The 21,582-nt window shown below is 31.1% G+C and overlaps 2 protein-coding genes across 2 annotated transcripts; one reads left to right on the top strand and one right to left on the bottom strand.

Annotated features, from left to right (window-relative positions):
* Window positions 1-1,370: 1,370 nt before the first annotated feature.
* On the bottom strand, window positions 1,371-9,138 carry LOC124825503 (ubiquitin carboxyl-terminal hydrolase 8-like). The gene is made up of 13 exons (XM_047298121.2): window positions 8,829-9,138; window positions 8,496-8,684; window positions 7,358-7,499; window positions 7,199-7,258; window positions 7,014-7,109; window positions 6,405-6,746; window positions 6,141-6,281; window positions 5,771-5,941; window positions 5,129-5,386; window positions 4,849-5,000; window positions 2,948-3,487; window positions 2,475-2,748; window positions 1,371-1,828 (listed from the first exon to the last, which is right to left on the bottom strand). Exons 1-13 carry the CDS (start codon window positions 9,101-9,103, stop codon window positions 1,721-1,723), a joined length of 2,748 nt encoding a protein of 915 aa, XP_047154077.2. The 5' UTR covers window positions 9,104-9,138; the 3' UTR covers window positions 1,371-1,720.
* Window positions 9,139-15,272: 6,134 nt separating this feature from the next.
* On the top strand, window positions 15,273-19,394 carry LOC124825502 (uncharacterized). The gene is made up of 4 exons (XM_047298120.2): window positions 15,273-15,811; window positions 17,039-17,191; window positions 17,332-18,012; window positions 18,269-19,394. The coding sequence occupies exons 1-4, from the start codon at window positions 15,470-15,472 to the stop codon at window positions 19,292-19,294; spliced, it is 2,202 nt and encodes a 733-aa protein (XP_047154076.1). The 5' UTR covers window positions 15,273-15,469; the 3' UTR covers window positions 19,295-19,394.
* Window positions 19,395-21,582: the final 2,188 nt, after the last annotated feature.

Genomic DNA, 21,582 nt, shown 5'->3' with positions numbered 1-21,582 from the left:
GCTGGCTTACTAAACTGCCAGAGAAACTAAGCATATTTTTTGCTGGGTTTAAACTTTTATTGTTTGGATTGAAGTTTTGAAAAATACTTCTAGAGATTAAATGAACAACATAAGTGAGAAATGTCACTTCTGAGAGTAAACATATTCTTAAAAATTCCCAACTATAATTTAAATTTACACTTGGTCAAACGTCCTATAGAGTTAGCGGTTTCCTCGATGGGAATGGAAGAGAGTGACAAGAAAAAAAAAAGGTAGTTTTTACGCAAGCATCATGCTTTTCTCCACTAAAAGAGAATCGACTCACAACATTCTAGACTGAGACAAAATCAATTCTTAGCCATTTGAAGGATAATTGATTCTTCTGCTTCTGTTTTTAGAGAGAATCGATTTTCAACACTCTTTATTTAAAAATTTATTCTCTTGTTTTTTTATTTGTTCAATAATAGATTCTTGTGTTGTAGGTGATAAAATGGTGTGGTGGTTGCTTCCGTTATTGGTGTAGCCTTCATGGTGACGATTTCGAATGTCGCACGTCATTGAGTCGATCAATTACATCACCATGACGAAACTTAGACGTCAGTCGACTTCTTTAGACGCACGTAGTGCTCCACATTAGGAAAGCTGGAGAGCGGCGATGCGAAGCAAGAGCTTAAAGAGTAGCTCTGGGTTGAGGTTCGATGGTGTTGGATAATAAAAATTATAATAATATTAACCACAAATAATAATTATAATTATAATAATAAAAACCATAATTATTGTAACAACTAAAATAATAATAATTTTCACCTGATGGACAATTTGATTATTTCTAAATTTTTTCTAGTAAAACATTTCTTTTAAAATTCCCATTAATCGAATTACTCATAAACTTTTATCTCATTTTCTTACACTTCCTATTATCTTTTCATTAATCAAAACAACTTCCCTTCCCTATCTTTCCTCTCAAGTCTATCTTTTTCCATTCTCTTAAATCCATCCACTAATCCAAATAAAATTTGAGGGATCAACGAGCTTAAAAGCATTAAAATAGTAGCAATCCGGTTGTGTACATCAAATGGCAAACATCTACATGCTTTTATGATAATAATGCATGGACATCGTCCTATTAACACCTACAGGGAAGAAAATAATCTCTCTCTCTTTATATATATGTATTCTAATACAAAGTTCATTTTAAAATAAACTATCAAACCACTAATATTCTAAATAGATACAAATCTTACAAGACAGTGTTACAAAATTAAATGAGACCTAAATCTAAATTTATTTTTTAAGGTAAAATCATAAGTATGTCAAACATTTTTATCATCATGACATTGATTATTACTTAACATGCAAGAGCTTATAGTTTGACTATATCATTTGGAAAATAAACGAGGCAAAAAATGTGTAATTTTCCATTTATAATCATGGTTTAAACTACATCTACTAAAAAAATCGGTTAAACAATTTTAGGATGCATATGTACATGCAAACATGTGTAATTAATCTAACCTGAGAGTTTAAAAATTGAAGTGCTACCCTCATTTTACCTGTAGCTTCTAAAAGCTGTACAATATTAAATTCTTTGCATTTCTCTTCACTTCTCCCAGTAAAACCCAACCGGTGCCGCTTATGCAGCAATTTAGAGGAAATCAGGCAACCGTGTATTGGTCTGAAAAGCCTCGAGCATTCCATGTAGCTGTGTCTAATTTTACACAATTGCCTCCAAATTATTAATCTAAACTTTCCTGTAGAAAAGAACATAAGCAGCAGGAGTCTTTATCGTGTCCTCATTAACAGGTTCGACTCTGCTGTCATCAAAATCATACCATTTATCATAGCCATACTGCAAGAAAATAAAAACTCTTGTATAAGCTTAATTATAATTATTAGTAGAATGTGTAGAATAAACTAACCATTGAAAAACATTGGCTAAATAACCCAAAAAACTATCAACTAAAATAAATCCATGTGATTAACAATGTCAAATTAAAACTAATTATACTGCATATGTAACTTACAATTGTAAAAGATTTATTTACTACATGAAAATTATAAGACTATATGAACAGCTTATGTGCTCTAACACCTCCGGAGCGAACTTCTAAAAAGCTAAACCACAAAAAATATTTCACCGTCACAGGTAATCTCCAAAGCTCTTTTACCACACCACTGGCCACTCCTATCAACAAATTGTTTGCCATTGTAACCTAATGGAATATAGGGGACCTGTTTGATTTGAAAAATATTGTTTTCATTTCACGTTACAAAAAATTTGTTCCCTGATTATAAATATTTGAAATAGAAATTGTGGAAACGGGAAATTCAGGTAATAATGAATGAGTACATAAAAGTAAACAAATGTCTTCTTTAACCAACCAAGCTCTTGGTTTTTCTACGGATACATAGTTACATCCTAATATAATAAAAAAGAATAGTTCATTGTAATGTTTTAACGGAGTTAGAGATATTACAAATTGTCAGGTACTTACTCGGACAAATGCTGTATAGTGACCTCCTCCTAACCCTCCATAATGACAACTAATAGCGTATAACTCATAGCGGTCGGTAGACTGACTATTCCCATATGCTACATATGTTGACAAGTCCAGATTATTAATTGGAAAATCAACAAATGTTTCCAGCTTGTTCTTCAAGTATCGGCTGTACGAGAACCTCTTCAAATGAACAACAAGGATCTCAGGCAATCTCCAAAGATCTAGTTTTTTAGTTGCTTGCTGAGGTTTTTTGCAGTTAGGACAGTACCTTGTGTACACCAAATTGCAATATAAAAACATCAGAACGACTGTAATATACATCTTGCCTTCAGAATACAGGACATCGGTTTTGATTAACATATAAAAACATGATGCCAGTAGTGTTGAAGACGTTATGTTCTCAAGCATAAAAGAATAAAATCTCCATAGATAAAATAACAGAAACGATATATCATATATCAACTAACCACATGTCTTCTGGCCCAAGAGGTTCTTCTTTCAAGAAGGATTCAAGACACTTGTAAATAGAAACTGATTCTTGTATTCTCTTGGTGAATAGCTGGGACTTGAAAACCTCGGGCAATGAGTCAAGCAGAGATGTATTATACATTTTAAGCATCTTATCCGACCATAGTACGACAACTACCGGAGGCTCCTTTCTGGGAAATGTTGTCACTGTTAATGGTTTGTCCAATATTATCTTGCTATTCTCCATTCCATGTAAGTGGAATTCAAAGTCAGTCGACAAATGTATGCCATCATCTGTTCCAATGATTGAGTCTGTATCATTTCCTATTGCGCAGGAGTTAGTAGTATCCCCCCATTCATCATCTTCACTTGGTCTTTTACTAATACCTTCATTATTTTCACAATCATCCGATACATCTTTAGCGCGCATCATAAATGGATTGATTATCTTCAGAAACTCCCTTTGAACATCATATCCACAAGAAATATTGGACAACCTTGTTACAAGGGGAATACCAAACAACCCTTCCTTCCCACAACTGTAATACATGACAATAAATTTAGTGCACCAAATAAAACACAAAGTTATTAATGTAAGCAGATTGAGAAACGACCGACAGAATAATTTCAAAAAGCAGACTCACCTAACAAATACGCCAGACATTTAACACCAAAATTTGCTAGCATAAGCATTTCAGAAACAAAAGCTATTGCAGAAGACCCGATAAACGTGTACGCTCGACAGTCAAGGCATATCAGCCCAACTTACATAAACCAACCATGTTAACATTCTTAGACAACTAGGTAGGTTGCTTGGGTATATACAAAAAATTTATGATGATGAAGTCTAAAGAGTTTTTAATCAAAATCTTGGAGCGGTGAAAAATGTGAAATTCTTAAATCCTTGGGGGCAATTGCCCCCACTAACTTTTTAGATTCTATAACTATAATAGATATATATAATTATTAATTTTATACATACAAATATAAAATCATTTTTAGTTGTATCCTAACCAATATATTTATAGTTTTAGTTTTTTTTTCAAATAAACATTCATAATCTTATTTATTTTTAGACACGTATATCATTGTAATTAACATAAAAATAAAAAAAACCAGTTTATGTTCTAGCAAGAAGTATGAAGGGACTTATTGCCACAAGCATTCACGGTTTAACTCATGGTGGTGAGACTGTGTTTCTCTCCCTCTCAACTGGGTGTGCCCTGCTTGTTATACAGGGGCGGTCAGTTATCAAAATTTTAACTTTTATCCTTGTTTTAAAGACATTAATATTCAATTGATTGGAATAATATAAACTACGTGGATTTTACACACTCCTTTCTTTAATTTTCGCAAAAAAGATTCCTGCCATGAGATATTTGGCAACGTTCCCTGGACCAACTTGAACATCCTGAACTTGATCGGTATCTTCATTCTTCAACCAAGTTGGAATAATTCCTAGACAACTTAGTGTTAACTTTCAACCCATTCCAGCTCAGTAAGCATACTACTACGCATATTATAACACCAACACAACGACCCTCGGTCAATAGACGATCCAGTTTATAATTTTTTAACTATCTATCATTATTTATCGACATTCTTTTATCTTCACCATTAAATTAAACTTCAATTATTTTCATCAAAATAAATTATCAATAATAAGTGTTTCCCACAATTTAAGTTGTTGGATCTGTACTGCTTTAGGAGTATGTGCTCCCATGAATTGACTTCATACCATGAGACAAAAATATTCTATCATATCATGATGGCCACAGTGGAATCAGTATGTACTTCTGGCCCTAGGGCACATGATGATTATTCATGACATGCACAGAAGCACATTGAAGGATGAAAGAAATTATTTCTCTGTAAAAGGATTGGGCATAGAGAAACTTACGTTTCCACCGAACGTTCATGGACAAAAACAACCAAGGGAGTAGTTTCAGTATCCTTCTGCATTCGATAAGCAACAACTTTATCTTGATCTCTAATTTCACCTAATGATTCAGAAGGATTCTCGAATACTCGAAAAATATTATTCTTGTATATCTGCAGAAAATTCCATAAAGTCATAATTTTAATAAGAATGCAAACAAAAATGTTTGCAAGGCCTAATAAATTATAATCAAAATATATCAAACAACGTTTTTATTTAATTTCTAAATTTTGCAACATACCTCAGCCACCAAGAGGGTTTCATCTTCTTTCAGAGAACAAGAAGTAGTTAAAGCCCCAATAAGATCCTTCAGTGTTCCACATTTAGGTACTGTTACCGTAAGTGTAGAAGGCAATGTAATCCCGTCAGTGCTTATGACCGTCAAAGTCATGGTCCGTATCGTTGTAGATGGTAAAGGCAGAGATAGATACATAAAAGGGTCAAATGTGATAGAAACCTTCTTGCAAATAGGGCAAACTAGCGTTGACCGAAACTGGCCCTACAAGATAGGGGAACAAAGTATAGATTTGTTATAGCTTCCAAGGAACTGTATAGCTTTTACTTCGGTAATAAAACTAAAGAAAGATTAGTTAAAATCTCATAATTAATGTGATTGTAACCAGTCAATGAGTGCTGTGCCAACTAGTAGTCAGTTCACCATAACAATAACTTCTATAATGAAAATCCTCTTCTCAATAATAATCTCATAATCTGACTTGCAAGAAATTTAAATATCTCTGAGATATCCATTTCATTGATTCCATCAAACTTTCTAATGCATCTCGGGTTAAGAAAAAACATGGGATACCGAACCCAAAATTACTTTAGAAATCTATAGAAGAGATTCTCACATCACAGAGGAGAAAACCCCTATAAGACTCACTTGGCACAAATCAACTACTATGGAGTCATTGCGAGCAAGGTGATTTCGCCAATACTCTTCCGCCACTTCTTCATCTGGACGACCATCTGCATCCTTAACTTCATGATATGGCTTTCGTTTCACTCGATTAAGGTCTTCATGCAACCCATCCAACAAAAAAGCAAGAAGCTCCTGCATGCAAGAAACTTCAATGTTCTATAAAGCTATTTCCTCTCGTGTCAAAACAAAAGACAATTCATCAATGATAGCAGATGCCCCTGGAAACTACAGCTGTTTTTAACACTTTTTGCATCAATAAAAAAAAACTATTATTATTGTTACTACTACTACTATTATTATTATATATAAGAAGAAAAAGATAAAAGTATACTTGAGAGTCATGCTGGCTATAACCACTAAACTGAGGAGCAAAATTAGCCAGTTTCATCTTGAACGTTCTTGGTGCAATGGGTATATATCTGGGAACCCACAGCTTTCTAAGCAAGTCTCCAAAAGCTAGGGCTAGTTCTCCCTGAAACAATTGCAAAGAAAGATAGAGAGAAAAATAAACAATGTAAATTAACTAAAATATTGCAAAAAAATATTATGTTTAGAAATGAGACTTCAAATTAAAAACAGAAAACAAACAGCTTACATTCATCCCCAATGGATTTTCATAATTAATCTCTTTATGGTAATCTCCAAGGAAAAAATCAACAAGCTTTGGGGTGTGAGCCAAACACTGAATGGCACTATTCATAAAACATGTATTTCCAAGATTCTGTAATCCTGTCAAGCCCAAAGATCGAATTGCTCTACAACTACTACCTCGAAAATAGTTGGCTGTTTTGCAGGGGGCTACATTGTCAGTGCTTCCATTCATTGTAACAGAACCACTGTGTGAACATTCCATCTGAGACCTATCTAAAATCATCTCATTGCCCCCATTACCCCTCATAGAATCGGGAAGCCCGTGTACTTGTAACTCCAAAGTAACCTGAAAATACATGAAGCAGCTGAAATGCTATAAACAGCCAGAATATCTGTAACTGGTATTTTCAAACTTCATAACCAAACAATAGATATAGAGATTAAAAACAAATGTGTTAAAATTTGAATTTATCAAGTACATAGATTGATTCCAATATTCCCCAATTGGTTACCAAACATTTATATACTTGCTATACCACATCAAAATTGAAATTTCTTCAACAAACTTATATCAAAAGAAGATAAAGAAGAAAAAGGATGGATGACCAACTACCTCTTTTACAGATTGACCAGAAGAATCATGTGGCAATCCTGATTTGTCATTCAAGAAAAACTGTGTCGTCTGCCCTGAGAAGTCCCAAATATGCACCTGCAACATCATTAAAATAGAGTTATACAATACCAATGTATCATATAAAAACACTATAAAACAATAAAATCAATAGATGACTAACTCACGGGGTTATATGCAGAATTGAAAATGTCACATGCTTTCTCATAGAAGTCAGCCACATTTTCCTGAAATCATGCCAGCTATTATCAATTATCGATTGTAAAAGTCTACTTTAAATAGAAGACAAAGTACAATTAAAGCGGCAGGAAAGTCATTAATTCAACCTTTTGGCTTATTTTTGCTTCCAGTGAACTGGTTTCCAGCGAAAAAAATATCTTAACTTGCAAGGGGAACAATTCTGGCAAACAATCCTCTGCATTTGAGAGGCTTCCTAAATCTTTCACTTCATTATTAGAATCGTTATACCTTCAAGAAGAGTGAGATAAACGATGAATCAATTTACTGCATCTGTATGTTATATGTTCTTGTAAGAACCATCTAGAAATGTTTTCTAGCTTGAAATGGAAATAATCTGGCAGAAGAACATTCATCAGTAGAAGACTTATATTGTTCATTGCTGTTAAAATCATTTTGCCATTGGAAAAGCAGCAACAAAATGCAGATTAATGTTGGATTTCTATAACTACGCATAGAATGATCCAGAAAAGTGAATTGCGGCAACACAGACACAATGAAAGGGAAGGGGCCAGAATAAATGGCATAAAAGGACGTAGCTTCCCATTCTTAGTAAAACGTGATGGTTATTTAGTGTCACACTGGCACTAAAGAAAGACAAACACACCGAGTGGGATACTCCTAGCATACAGGGTATCTTATTGCTGCACGACTCATTTACTGCAATCAGTTGTTCTTGCAACCATTTCTGTCAACATCATATGATAATTACCCACAGGCTGTATTGGAGGAACATTTACAATCTGATCCTTAAATGATTATCCACCACTTCAACTTTTTAGGCTCTTAGTATTTGCACCAGCTTGAGGAGCAAGAGCAGGTAAAGGATGTGATTGTGAACTATTATGAGTGTTCCTAGTGTTGACTTAGTATCAGACAGGCCTGATGCTGTTTCAACTAAGGTCTCTAATGAACCCTTGATATAGTGGGTACAGCCTGGGGACAGACATTTTGGCCTTGTCGATGGAGACTGCATCTTAGAGCTGAAAATGCAAGGCACACCAACACCCCAGTGGACTTCCTCAATACCACACACAGACAATTATGTAGACTATCCCATTAGGCAACTTCTAATCCAAAAAACGAATGAATGAGCAAACAATACAAAAATAGACACCATGCCTAAAACATGCAAAAACCCACAATCGCTATAAACACGTCAAAGCATCGCTTAATCTCAATAAAACAGCACCCTCAAGTAAGAACCGCACCATTACGGTGACTCACCGTTTGAGTGTTCGCAACCAAACTCCCTCGGGAACCAACGCATACTGACGACCAGAAACCCCAATCTTGTGGCGCTCCTCCTCCTTCCTCAGATGAAGCGAAATCTCGGAGTCGGAATCGGAATTACACGTCACCGTATAAAGCACACCCTCTCTTCGATCAGCTTCACCTTCCATTTCCACCAGCCACCTTCACTCCACCAGAGCAGCAAAATCAAATTCCCACAACAAATAACAAAATACATTCCAATGCAAGCAATTGAAAGAATCCGAAAGACATTTTTGGTTTTTCCTGACACAAAGAATGAAAAGAATGATTGCGTGCGGTAGGTACCTGTAGGGGAGGAGGTAGACCCTCTCGTGGGCAAAATCAAGGTCGTGGTCTTGGAGGAAGCGGCGGTGGGGACGGTAGGGGGAGGAATCGAGGTCATCGGTGAGGTAGTCGGAGAAGAAGTTATCCATAGCGAGGAAGGGTAGGGTTTGGGAGAGTAGGAAGCCAACGAGGGACTTGCAGAGATTGTGGAGAGTGGAGAGAGAAACAAGAGCGAGAAAACGGGTCGGTTTCGGAAACAACCAGCGCAAACGGAGCCTCTCGGAAAAACGGGTCATAGAATTGCGCTTCCTTTAACTCGATTTCGGTCCCTCAAACTCACCATTATCACGTTTTAAAACAGCAATCACACATTTCTAATTTTTTCGCCAACCTTTTTTAAAAAAAAATATATTAATCCTATTATTAATTAATAAATCCATTAATCTATTAATCTATTATCGCTTTGGAAAATGAAACTCCACGGGGAAGATAAAACAAGCTTGATTCCACCGAGGATCTATTGAGTTCGAACACTTTTAAATCAAATAAAGATATAGCATGTATTTTAATTTGAAATTAGTCATCTTAATTTGAAATTTGAAAAGTCGTGCAATTTTCTATCAGTGTATTTAAAGATTAAATTGATAAAAAATAGTATGTGTAAGCATTTTTTAAATTTATTTTAGATTTCCTTTTACATATAACCAAACTTAATACCTTTTATTGGCTTTTATTATGCATGGAAAATAAACAAAAAATCTAAATAAGCAATAATTGCTTATACAGCACTCCATTAACAAAAATAGGAGTACTTGGTCAATCTTTTGGACTGAAATGTTCAAATTACTTAAAAAATTTACAGTAAAATAGTCATTTTTTAAAAAAAAAAATATATCCTCTTTAACATCATATTCTTTTTAACACAGTCTTCATATGTATGCATCTAATTCCATTTCGTGTCCCCATTAGTATACCTTGTTATTAAAATGTATTTATACCCAAATAAAATTTATAAAACAAACTAAACCATGAATAATAGCTAATATTTTTATCTTCAAAAGGATTTCCTTAAATATAAAAAACATTAAAACTTATGAATTCATCCTTTATACTTATCATGAATTACACTTCACAAGTCCATATCTCTTATTTGAGACACCAATTTCCATTCAAATTTATCTCGATCTTCATGGGAGAATAATAGTACTACTTTGGCATCTTTAAAATGAGTTTATTTTTCATAAGAATTTATTTTCGAGAATTTAATTTATAATCGTTTTTAAAGATATTTAATTTTGAGAAAGCCACAAGCTTAAAATAAAAATGTTGGACGGTTAATATATATATATATATATATATATATATATATATATATATATATATATATATATATATATATATATATATATATATATATTCACTTTGAAAAAATTTAGAACAAAAGGTTAAGGAAAGTTATGTCCTCTTTAAATCCTTAAAAAGATTTGTAACGACGAAGTATTGTTTTGTTTGTACGGTAAATATATTTAATATTATTTCATTTATATTATATACGTATAGATACAGACTTAATTTTTTTTTCTTTTTTATTCATAATATATTTCAGTATTTTTGTAGTAAATAGAGAATTATTGATCTTTTAATTTTTTTTATAATTGATATACTTCAACTATATTTTTATTTTTATTAAATATTCAAATACAGAATTAGAAGTTGAAATATATTTTTTTATTATTTTGTAGTTTATTCAAAGTCAGCCTGTAAGCCTACAAACTCGTGATTCTGTGAGGCGAGCTAAACTTATTAATGTGCAAATCTTCTGTGAGTTAAGCCACCCCTTGGTGGATCAATGATTCATGGCTTACTTTTCATTGTGACTTTTATATATTATAAAAAATTCAACGTTAAAATATGCAAAATCTTTTTCTTAAGAAGAAATTTGCATAAATATTAAAATATAGTACCAAGTAACAAATGCATAAATGTCAAGAGTCTACGAAAATAGGTAAATAATTTTCTATTATTGTTTTAAATATTGAAATGGGAAGTATCTTACAGATTTGATTGAACTTAATGAATATTTAACTAGTCAAATTGTTAATAAATGAGATAAAAAATTGTGTAACAAAAGAACAAATTTTCAAGTAGATATGAAACAACTGAACTATTGAGAGAGTTGGTGAATAATTGTGTGGCAAAAATTTTGTTACTCAAATAAAACAAAATTAAAGATAATAGGGTATATTAAAGATTAACATTATTTTTAAGTTACTTAACAAACTAAAAATTGTATTGGCAATTTAAAATGGTGATAAAGATGGAAAATGAGAATGAAACAGATAAGATAAAGATGAAAACGAGAACGAGACATATATGTGTATATATTTATTGGTTTTGAAAATGTGATCATAAATACTTTTTCATTGGTCTTTTGGATATTTATAAGGATTGTAAAATGTAATGACTATCATGTCATTTTTCTTTACTAATAATCTATACATCATCCAAAAATTATAAAAAAAATAAAAATAATAATAAAACATATAAATAACTTTCTTTTATATAAATTTATTGTATAAAAAATATTTATTTTTACTTTATATATATATATATATATATATATATATATATATATATATATATATATATATTCATGATGTTTAAAATAAAATAAAAATCAAAGCAATAACTTTAAATAAATTTGTGAATTAGAATGTCATAAACAAATATAATAACAAAATATAAATTAATTTAAAATGGTAGTACACAACTAGATATAAATGAAATGAAATAAATAATTGTAAATAAATAAAAACTTAGGAAGACACATAATTGGAGTGACACCGGATAATACTTTAGATGATTAAACTTTCTTACAATCCCTTGTTCCAAATTTTCTTTCTCTCTTGTCTTACACCCCTTCCTTTTCTCCTTCACTTCATAAATTTGTAAATTAATTATTTTTAATTAACTAATTTTTCCATAGTCGTGATTGCATTCATTGAATGTAATTTTATCTTATCTCCTTTCTTTTGTTCATTTTTTATTCTTTCTTGTATCTTAGAGTAACTTTAAAAAATACATTTTTAATAGTATATGTATTTACTTATTAATATTTTTTAATTAGTTAGTGTTTTGATTGGAAGGGTCTAAGGTCGATCGTCCAATTTTTCACTCTCCTCTGATCACTCAACTCTTCTTTGAACTCCTCCGACCATCCAATTTTTCAACTGTTCTTTCCTTATTGGTGGTTGACATGCAGAGAACTCTTCAACAGTCAAGTCAGATATGTTTCTCGAGAAGATCCTAATATGGTTCTCGAAAAAAGTGTCTTTACCTAGACATTAATCTCGTATTTATAGGCTTCATAACCATCAAGCCCATTAACTATCCATTAATACAATATATTTTTAGGCAATATAACATGTTAATTACTCATTAATATCGTATATTTGTATTTGATATGACCATTAAACCTAATAATTGCCCATTAATGTTTTCCTGCTTACCTGCTGATGGTGTTGTCGCCCAACTGTGGTAGCTTCAACCATTATACGCCGTGAGTTATGGACAACTTTCGAGAGGGACAACTAGTATGCACGGTATAGTACCTAAGCCCCAAACAACTGAATATAGTTGTGAAGGGGTTTAAGACGGGCCAAACAGTTTGAAAGTTAGTTTTTTTTTTATTTTGTTTTCTTTTTATTATTGTTTTTTTTATTTATCACAATATTTTAAAAAATATTTATTTTTTAATGTTTAAGCTTTACCTAGATAAAAAAAAATATATAAATTTAGTAAAAAAGTGAAAGTTTTTCTAAAATAAGACACCTTCTTAATAACATTTTATTTATTTATTTTATGAGAGTCTTCTCAAATCCAAGTTATTGGATATATACTTAAATATTAAATCAAATTGGATCTTCAGTTTCCAAACTATTAATTAGAGCTTGAATTTCAAATATTCACAAGCTATTTTTTAAAGCTTGAATCCTCAAGTACCCATAAGATACTTAAATTAAAATCATGAATTAAGCTCAAATCTCTAACCATCTACAAGTAACTCGTAAAAGCTTTTATTCTCAAACATATACAAGTTATTGAAGCTCGCATCATTAACATTTACAAGTTACTCATTAAATTCAAAACTTATTTAAATTATAGTCATTCATTAAGCACAAATCTACATACATGTGTAACCTATTAGTTAAAGTTCAAATCCCAAATATGTAAAAGGTACTTACATGATAAAATTTCGTAAAGTTTGAATCTAACTAATACAATGTTTAGTTATGATAACTGTTGATTTTACGTATTTTTTGTGTGTATATTTTTATGAATAAATCAACTCCATCATAATTTTTATCTTGTTTGTTCTCAAGTTTAACGTGTTTTTATGTTTTCTTGTGTTTCAATTAATATATGTTTGTTTTACCTCTAATTTCTCATGGAATGCGTGAAATGAGGAAATAGGAAACAATTTTGATGGAAGAAAACAAGTTGTAACTCAAGAAAGCATGATTGGACAAGAAATAATTATGTTTAGATAAATAAACACTTTAAGGGCTTTAGAATTGTACTAAGAGCTACAAACATGAAGAAAATACTCACTTATATGGTTATATTTGTTAGGATATTTATCCTATTTATCATCATTATATTGTGTTGGTTATGAAATGAGATTTTTCCCCACAAGAAATAGATGAGAACAAAGAGGTATTACCATAAATGTGATAAAAAACACCTAAGTTAATTATCCATGAATTTTGACCTTCCATAGATTGATAAATGCAGGTTATTGATGTATTGGGAGATTGAGATGGTTGTGCAAAGTTGTTAGATTTTAACCTTAAATACTCTTGATATTCATTCTTGGTGAATTTAAGAGTACTGCCATCTGAGGAAAACTAATCGTACCAATGAGAAACAAGAAAACCCTAAGGGTTTAGACGGGCAGAACTGTGACGGCACACATACGACGGCGGAGGATGGCGATTGATGGCAGCGTCGGACGACGACAAATGCTACGAGACAGAAACCAGAACGAGATTGACTCGCTCTGATACCAACTTGAGAATTAAATTGTAAAATAATTCTAGAGGCTTATTAATCTCTCTCATAATCTTTTATTTATAAGAATAAATTAATACAAACGTACATGATAATTAAAGTAACCCTGATGCATAATGATGATAAATGAGATAAATATTCTATCATGGACCGCCCCTACAACAAGAAAATCAGTATGGGGCATTAAACTCACTCGCTGAATTTCAATCGTTTTAAATAATCAAAACAATCATAAACAAACAACTGAATTTCATGTTTCTCTTATCATGCACAATTTTCTTAACGTAGTCAAAACATATTTTCAACTGCTCAAATCCAGAAGTAAATCTATTTTCACATAAAATCCATGATTCGAAAGGTATTCTAGGATCATGAGTAAGGAGAGAGACAAATTGAGTAGGATTAAATCACATGCGACTCCATCTTGCTCGCATGCAACCAAAAGCATTATTTGATACTGGAAAAAGATTAAAAAAATAACTTAGATTTTGATTATATGAAGCTGAAATACTCTCTATTATGATTCCGCTCTAATTAAGAAAAATAAATGAATTTTATATGCTATAGAGAAAATAAAAATATTCTATTTATATTTTAATTTTTTATCAATAAAATATTCATGTGTTATTTTATTAAATTTTCTATAACTTTTAAGAATATCCATTATTCCCTTTCTTCTTCATATTTCATACATAATACATATTTTAACACATTTTATTAGTCTTCACGTATTTGTAAAAAGTTTGTAGTAAGTTTGATTGATATAACATAAATTGTTTATTTAGATATTAGTATATTTGGAAAATAAGTTAGGATAAAAAACATTTCAAAATAAAAAAAAACTAAAAATATCAAATTTAAATTGATTAATTTTATTTTATTTACTGTTTGATTATAGTTTATATTTATATATTTTAAATAATGCATTTTTTATTATTTTTAATTAATTATATTTGTTTTTTAATCCATTACGAAATTAGATTTTAAGTACAAATTATTATAAAATTTACATAAAGCACATTATTTTAAGTATTCTTGACGCAAACTTCAATGTATAATTTCTTTTCGTGGTTTGTTGTATAAGGCTACACTTTTTTTAGTGGTTAAATTTCCATTATATATATATATATATATATATATATATATATATATATATATATATATATATATATATATATATATATATATATAACGAAATCATTGATATAAAAAAATATTAATTTCTAAAATCGACAATTGCATCAAATTAAATTTAGAATATCCAAAAATGTATAATTTGGTTAAAGGGAAAAAACTGAAAATAGTTTTAAAGATGATATGGTGTATTATTTATTAATGTAATCCAATCCATCCAACTAACCAACCAGTAACAAAGGATAAACTGTTTCTTAAAACTCAAACTAACGACTTCTTCTCTTAACATGTGTAGTAGCGCAACCTATGATCGACCAAGTCACCCTTAGCGCATTCTCTCCATAAATAAATCAGCAACAACCTTAACTTTCTTTCTTTCCACCAACACCATTTTCGCTTTCAATCATTTTTTGGGACACCATAGAATAACACAACAGTGAGAAAACAGGAGGAGACCAATGGTGGTGAGGATGAAGAAGTGGTGGCCATGGCCCCCGCCCGTCTCCAAGAATTTCATAGTCAGATTGATTGTGCGGAGGCTCCAGGGCTGTGATCTGCTGCCGGACGCTGCACGGGAAGGTTCCAGATTAGTCGTGGAGATTCGCTGGAAGGGTTCTAAGATGACGCTCGGCTCTCTGCGGCGGAATTCCGTCGCAAGAAATTCTACGAAAGAGGCCGTCGTGGACGGCGCTACCGCCACCGTGGTTGACTGGGACGAGGAGTTTGAAACGTCATGCAATTTGAATGGCCACAGGGACAATTTCTTTAAGCCATGGGAGATCGCTTTCACTCTCTTCAATGTTAGTTCCTCTATCTCAACCAATTTTTTTTTTTAAATTATTTATAAATTGGATTCACCAATTAAGAAGAAAAGACTTTTTGAACTGAATTTGGAGATGGGGGATTTTGTATTATCATACGAGTTTTTTGTTAAAGGTTGTTTAGTAGTATGATGATTTTGGATCATCGGTTCTTTTGGATTGTCACAGGAAGAAACAAACTTTAGAGGCTAATTTTCGTTTCATGAAAAAAAGAGTCATAAAAAGTAATTTTAAATATTAATTATATAAATAATTTGTCAAAATATTAAAAAATATATGATACACAAAATATTTCTTTTAAAGACGTAATATTATCATCAGTCTCACAAGCGCTAAAGATTTTATATTGATTTATAATATAATGATATAACGTCGTTAACGGCAAAGTTTTAATTCATCTGAAAAAAATATTCTTTTAGATTTTTTAAATAATAGGATTTCGAAAAGGTAATTGAAAAAAAAATTGTACCTAATAGTTATTTTTAAGCGAAAAAGTTACATACTTAATTTTAGGTAAAAAATTATATAGTTGTATATTTCATTAAATAAAAGTTATTTATATTTATTAAATAAAAAAAGTTATGTACTTGAAAAATAACATTACAATTGTTATAAAATTTGTATCCTTTTTGTAATCGTATGGATGGATGAAATAATATGTTTTTAAATTATGTAGCGATAATAATTACTGAAAACCAATCATATTAGGTCATTAAAGTCATAAACATATTATTTGCCATAGTTTTCTGATTTCTTTTATCTATAAAACGACATCAAAGAAAAGAAAAAGAAACAAAAAGACAGTAGTGATTAATGTATCTTAAACTTTTAATATATATCACTTATAATTTAATTTATTAGCTTAAAAAATGTTAATACATAATATTTAAATAAAATCTTTATAAAAGGATGGCTAATAAAATTTGAAAAATACTTGTTCGGAATTTTGTTTTGTCTTTTGTTTCATTTGCCCATCTTCCCTTTTAAATGAAGGTATTAATACTGTGTTACTTCTTGGGTTTTCACTACAAACAAGAGATTTAGTTGAAAAACTGGACATTTTCTTCTGTTGCCAACTTCTGGTTGACTTTATTGTCTATATGATATATGGTTTTTGTATTTTCCTTTAAAATTTTGGTCGATTAATGAGTGACGAATTTGATTATCATTTTCTCTAAAGGGAATTTGGACTGTTCTCTTTTGCAGATATCGGATCGGAAGTCGAAAAGCAAGGCTGCTGTTGGAACGAAGTTATTGAATATTGCTGAATTTGCAGCTTCGACTGATCAGAAGGATTTCGATTTAAACATTCCACTCACGCTAACAGGAGGTTCTGCAGAGTCCTCTCCTTTACTGTGTGTGAGTCTCTTTCACAGCATTTTCTGAGTTCTTTCTTCTCATCTCATGCCGTAGTGTACAGGCCTCTCTGTTTCTATATAACATAGCAGCTTTCAAGTTTTGTATTTGCATTTGTTTCAACAGATTTTGATTGTGTGCAGATATCAATTAGCTTGACAGAGCAAGGAGTTTCCCGAGAAAGCTTGGAGTCAATTCAGAGATCTACGGTGCCTGTGTCATTGCGCTCAACCAAGTCACGAGAAACAACCTTGGCAGAAAAAAGTGAGCTTTCTACAATTGGTTGTATGAAAGTAAATTTTTTGACAGAGTTGGTATCTTCCAAGAAAGCAAAAAAGGGGTATCCTGAAGAAGAGGGAAGCGAAGGTAGATCCTCTAGAAGTGAGGATGGTGAATATAGTTATCCTTTGGATACCGAGTGGTTTGATTCTGATGATGAACACGAAACGGATGAAGGGAAGGAGTATTCCAGTGTCAGTAAGTCGTTTCGTTATGGAACATTGGCTTCTGCAAATGCTGGTGGATTTTTTAATTCCGATATGAGAGAAAATTATGAAGATTGGGTTTATTACAGCCAACCGAAGTTTGATGTTGAGTGTTCACAGATGGAAGATCCTTCTGCTTCTTCTTCTTCTTCTTCCGAGCCTTATTTACGAAGATCTAAAAGCAGCATACTTCCATGGAGGAAGAGGAAGTTGAGTTTCAGATCTCCAAAAACTTACAAGGGAGAGCCGTTGTTAAAGAAGGCGTATGCAGAAGAAGGCGGTGATGACATAGATTTTGATCGTCGTCAACTTAGCTCCGATGATTCTCTTTCTCTGAGTGTAAGAACTATTTCTGAATTGAAACTAAAACTTCTTTTGTTCTTATTGAATTTGTTTTGCAAACCTTCGCAATATGTTATTTTTGGAGGACAGTTTTAGCCTAACTCTAATTTTTGTGCTAATGGTTGTAAACTAACAAATACATAGTGTATAATAGTCCAATGTTCATAGGAAGTATGATGCAAAAGCCATAAACTTTTGTAGAGTTTTCAAAGTCTTGTTGCACACGTAGTTTATTTGATTCGTGTTAATGCAGTGGTACAAGACTGAGGAGGACACATCTGTAGGTAGATCATCGATATCTGAATTTGGGGATGACAGTTTCGTGGTTGGGAGTTGGAAGCAGAAAGAAATCATGAGTCGTGATGGTCATATGAAGCTTCAGACACAAGTCTTCTTTGCTTCAATTGATCAACGCAGTGAGCGTGCAGCAGGTGAGAGTGCATGCACAGCTCTTGTTGCTGTGATTGCTGACTGGTTTCAAAATAATCGTGATCTCATGCCCATAGAGTCTCAGTTCGATAGTCTAATCAGAGAAGGCTCATCAGAATGGAGGAAACTGTGCGACAATGATACCTATAAAGAGCGATTCCCCGACAAGCATTTCGACCTGGAAACAATTATTGAAGCAAAAATACGTTCGCTTACCGTGGATTGCGAAAAATCTTTTGTTGGTTTTTTTCATCCTGAAGGCATGGATGAAGGGAAATTCGACTTTTTACATGGTGCCATGTCATTTGATAGCATTTGGGATGAGATCAGTTGTATTGAACAAGAGTGTCCTGGTACTGGTGAACCTCATGTTTATATTGTTAGTTGGAATGACCATTTTTTCGTTCTCAAAGTTGAATCTGATTGTTACTACATCATTGACACTCTGGGAGAAAGACTTTATGAAGGGTGTAATCAAGCATATATCTTGAAATTTGACAGCAGCACGATGATTTACAAAATGCCAGATGTTCCTCGCATATCAGATGGTAAAACATCCAACGACCAACAAACTATGGCGAAAGTATCAGTAAAGAAGGAAATGGATTCTGGTGAAGGAAAAGATGCACAGTTGAGAAGTGAGGAAGAAGAAGTTATATGTTGCAGAGGTAAGGAAGCATGTAAAGAATACATTAAAAGCTTCCTAGCTGCAATACCTATAAGAGAACTGGAAGTAGATGCTAAGAAAGGTATCACTTCTTCAACATCCCTTCATCACAGACTCCTGCAAGTTGAGTTTCACTATACCCAACTATTACAGTCTTGTTATGCAACTCCAGAGGTCGAATAACACAATACACTTTAGCTTTAAATGATGATTCTATATAATCACACTGTAAATTGAAATTTATGCTAACCATTGATATTCTTATGATTTTTTAATTGAATCAGATTAACAAATGGATACTCCCTTTAAGCTTTTTTATGCTGACAACGATGAGTTGAGCTTTTATTTGCAATCTTTTCTTAGGAAGGTTACTATGTGAATGATCCTATAATTTTCTTTTAAAATAAGTGCATGTTTTGACACGTAGAAGATAAATCCTCAACTAATAAATTTCTATGTATTTTTGAATTCATAATAAAACAACATATTCCAAATGCAAGAATAGTCAAACATTATTATAAGTTTGACATTATAATTTTAATAAAATTGACTTTTCTATATAATTAATTTTATTTTAATTTTCATTGCACGTGAACTAATATATGAGTAAAGTCATGTTTCTCCCTACTACGTACGTGTTTTTGCCAATGGTAATGTATGCCCCTATATTTTTATATGAATGGTATTAGTATCATGTGCGATTTACTGATGACATAGTGAAATACTTGTTTTTTAATGTCATAGGACTTATACCAATTAAAAGAATACATGTCTCCTCCATAATTGTGCTACATAATTGTTTGAACAAATTCTTTTCTTATTTATTTTTTAATTTTAATTTTTAATTGAAGTATAAATTAACTGGTCATACTTTCAATATATTATAAAATATCAACATACTAGCGTAAATACTGTGTCTTCGCATTTTTTAAATATTTATATTATATTATAAGTCAATAATATATGTAAATAGATTAAATTAATATATAAGAGAAAAAGGATGAGAGTAGCAAAAAATTCTAGAAATTATAAATATAATAAAGAAAAAAGAAACAAATTCATCACAATTTTAAATAAAATATTTTAAAATAGCAGTTATTTTTAAAAATCAGTTAATAATTATATTTTTTACAAAATCAATTAATAATTATATTATAAATAATAAAATAAAAATAAAAATTATATATATATATATATATATATATATATATATATATATATATATATATATATATATTTGATAATCTCTTATAATATAATATCTTAAATATATAATAAAATATAATAATAAGTTATTATATTATAAGATATTAACTATAAATATATTTCTTAATATATTGAGAGTTGAGTATTATAGTTAAGTTCTATATAACTTTGAGTTAAGTTTTTCTTTCATGGTTGTTATTTAAATATAATCAATTATTATATTATAATATTTTGAAAATATAATAAAATATAATAATAAATTATTATATCATTAAATATTAATGATAAATATTTTAAAGATATTTTATAATATATTGGGATATGTATATTAACAATTTATTTTTATATATTTTCTTTTATAATTATTAGCCTTTAATTCATAATATACTGATGAAATTTACGATATTAAATTTCATATTTTGATAAAAAAAAGTTAACTCCACAAACAATTAAAGATCACTATAAACATTTTACTTTTTTTTTATAAGATCAACAAAATTTTCACCCTTAAAATAATTAACAATATTTCATTTATTTTAAATAATTTATATAATTTAGTTCCTTTATACTTAGAAGTAAATAAAAGGAAAAATATAATTAACCTGTGTTTGTGATTAAGGTAAACTTGCTTAAACTTCGGTTCAAATAATCAAATTCTAGCAATTGAGCTTCTCATTCTGAGTGAACCACTTTAGTTTTTGTCATGAATCCTCTTAAGTACTGGATCTTAGACTTCTTCCATATGGTTATGGACCTGAACTTGATGGATCTCTGATAAGCGTCAAAAAGAGTTGTTTTTATACTTATAAATGAACTCAATCTTGTAATTATTCATGTTGTTCCTCATTGAAAAGTTGTAATAGGTAGTAGATTGTTATGTAAAATATTGTACAGGAAATAATGTATTATTTAGATTCTGTCAGCCAATTTTCGCAAAGCGAAAGCCAAAATTCGCACTGCCAGAAAAAGAAAATTCGCATAGCGCACCAGTACGTGTGCGCTAAGCGAATAACATTAGTTAAAATACAGCAGTTAAGAAAATTCGCATAGCGCACCAGTACATGTGCGCTAAGCGAACTAATGAATTTAAGTGGCTTTAAAAGACGTGACAGAGCGACAGAAACTCTCTTCTTCTAACAGAAGCTCCGGACAAAAGAAAGAAACGAAAACATCTCAGGAACTTCCAGAGACTACTTCAAGGCATCAAGACACCATTGTTGCAAGGGATTGCTTCAAATGTGTACGTTTTAGATGACTAGGAGTAG

Source organism: Vigna umbellata, chromosome 5 (genome assembly GCF_029865625.1).
Source record: "Vigna umbellata cultivar VRB3 chromosome 5, Vumbellata_1.0, whole genome shotgun sequence".
Classification (NCBI taxonomy): domain Eukaryota; kingdom Viridiplantae; phylum Streptophyta; class Magnoliopsida; order Fabales; family Fabaceae; genus Vigna; species Vigna umbellata.
Note: the sequence above shows the minus strand (reverse complement) of the source record. Positions and strands in the feature narration are given on the sequence as shown.

Coding starts and splice junctions, on each gene's coding strand:
- LOC124825503 (XM_047298121.2), bottom strand. CDS start 9,103: ATGACCCGTTTTTCCGAGAGGCTCCGTTTGCGCTGGTTGTTTCCGAAA. Junction 7,259..7,357: donor AAGCAAAAATAAGCCAAAAG/GTTGAATTAATG, acceptor GCATGATTTCAG/GAAAATGTGGCTGACTTCTA. Junction 5,387..5,770: donor TAGTAGTTGATTTGTGCCAA/GTGAGTCTTATA, acceptor CCTATCTTGTAG/GGCCAGTTTCGGTCAACGCT.
- LOC124825502 (XM_047298120.2), top strand. CDS start 15,470: ATGGTGGTGAGGATGAAGAAGTGGTGGCCATGGCCCCCGCCCGTCTCC. Junction 15,812..17,038: donor TCGCTTTCACTCTCTTCAAT/GTTAGTTCCTCT, acceptor TCTCTTTTGCAG/ATATCGGATCGGAAGTCGAA. Junction 17,192..17,331: donor AGTCCTCTCCTTTACTGTGT/GTGAGTCTCTTT, acceptor GATTGTGTGCAG/ATATCAATTAGCTTGACAGA.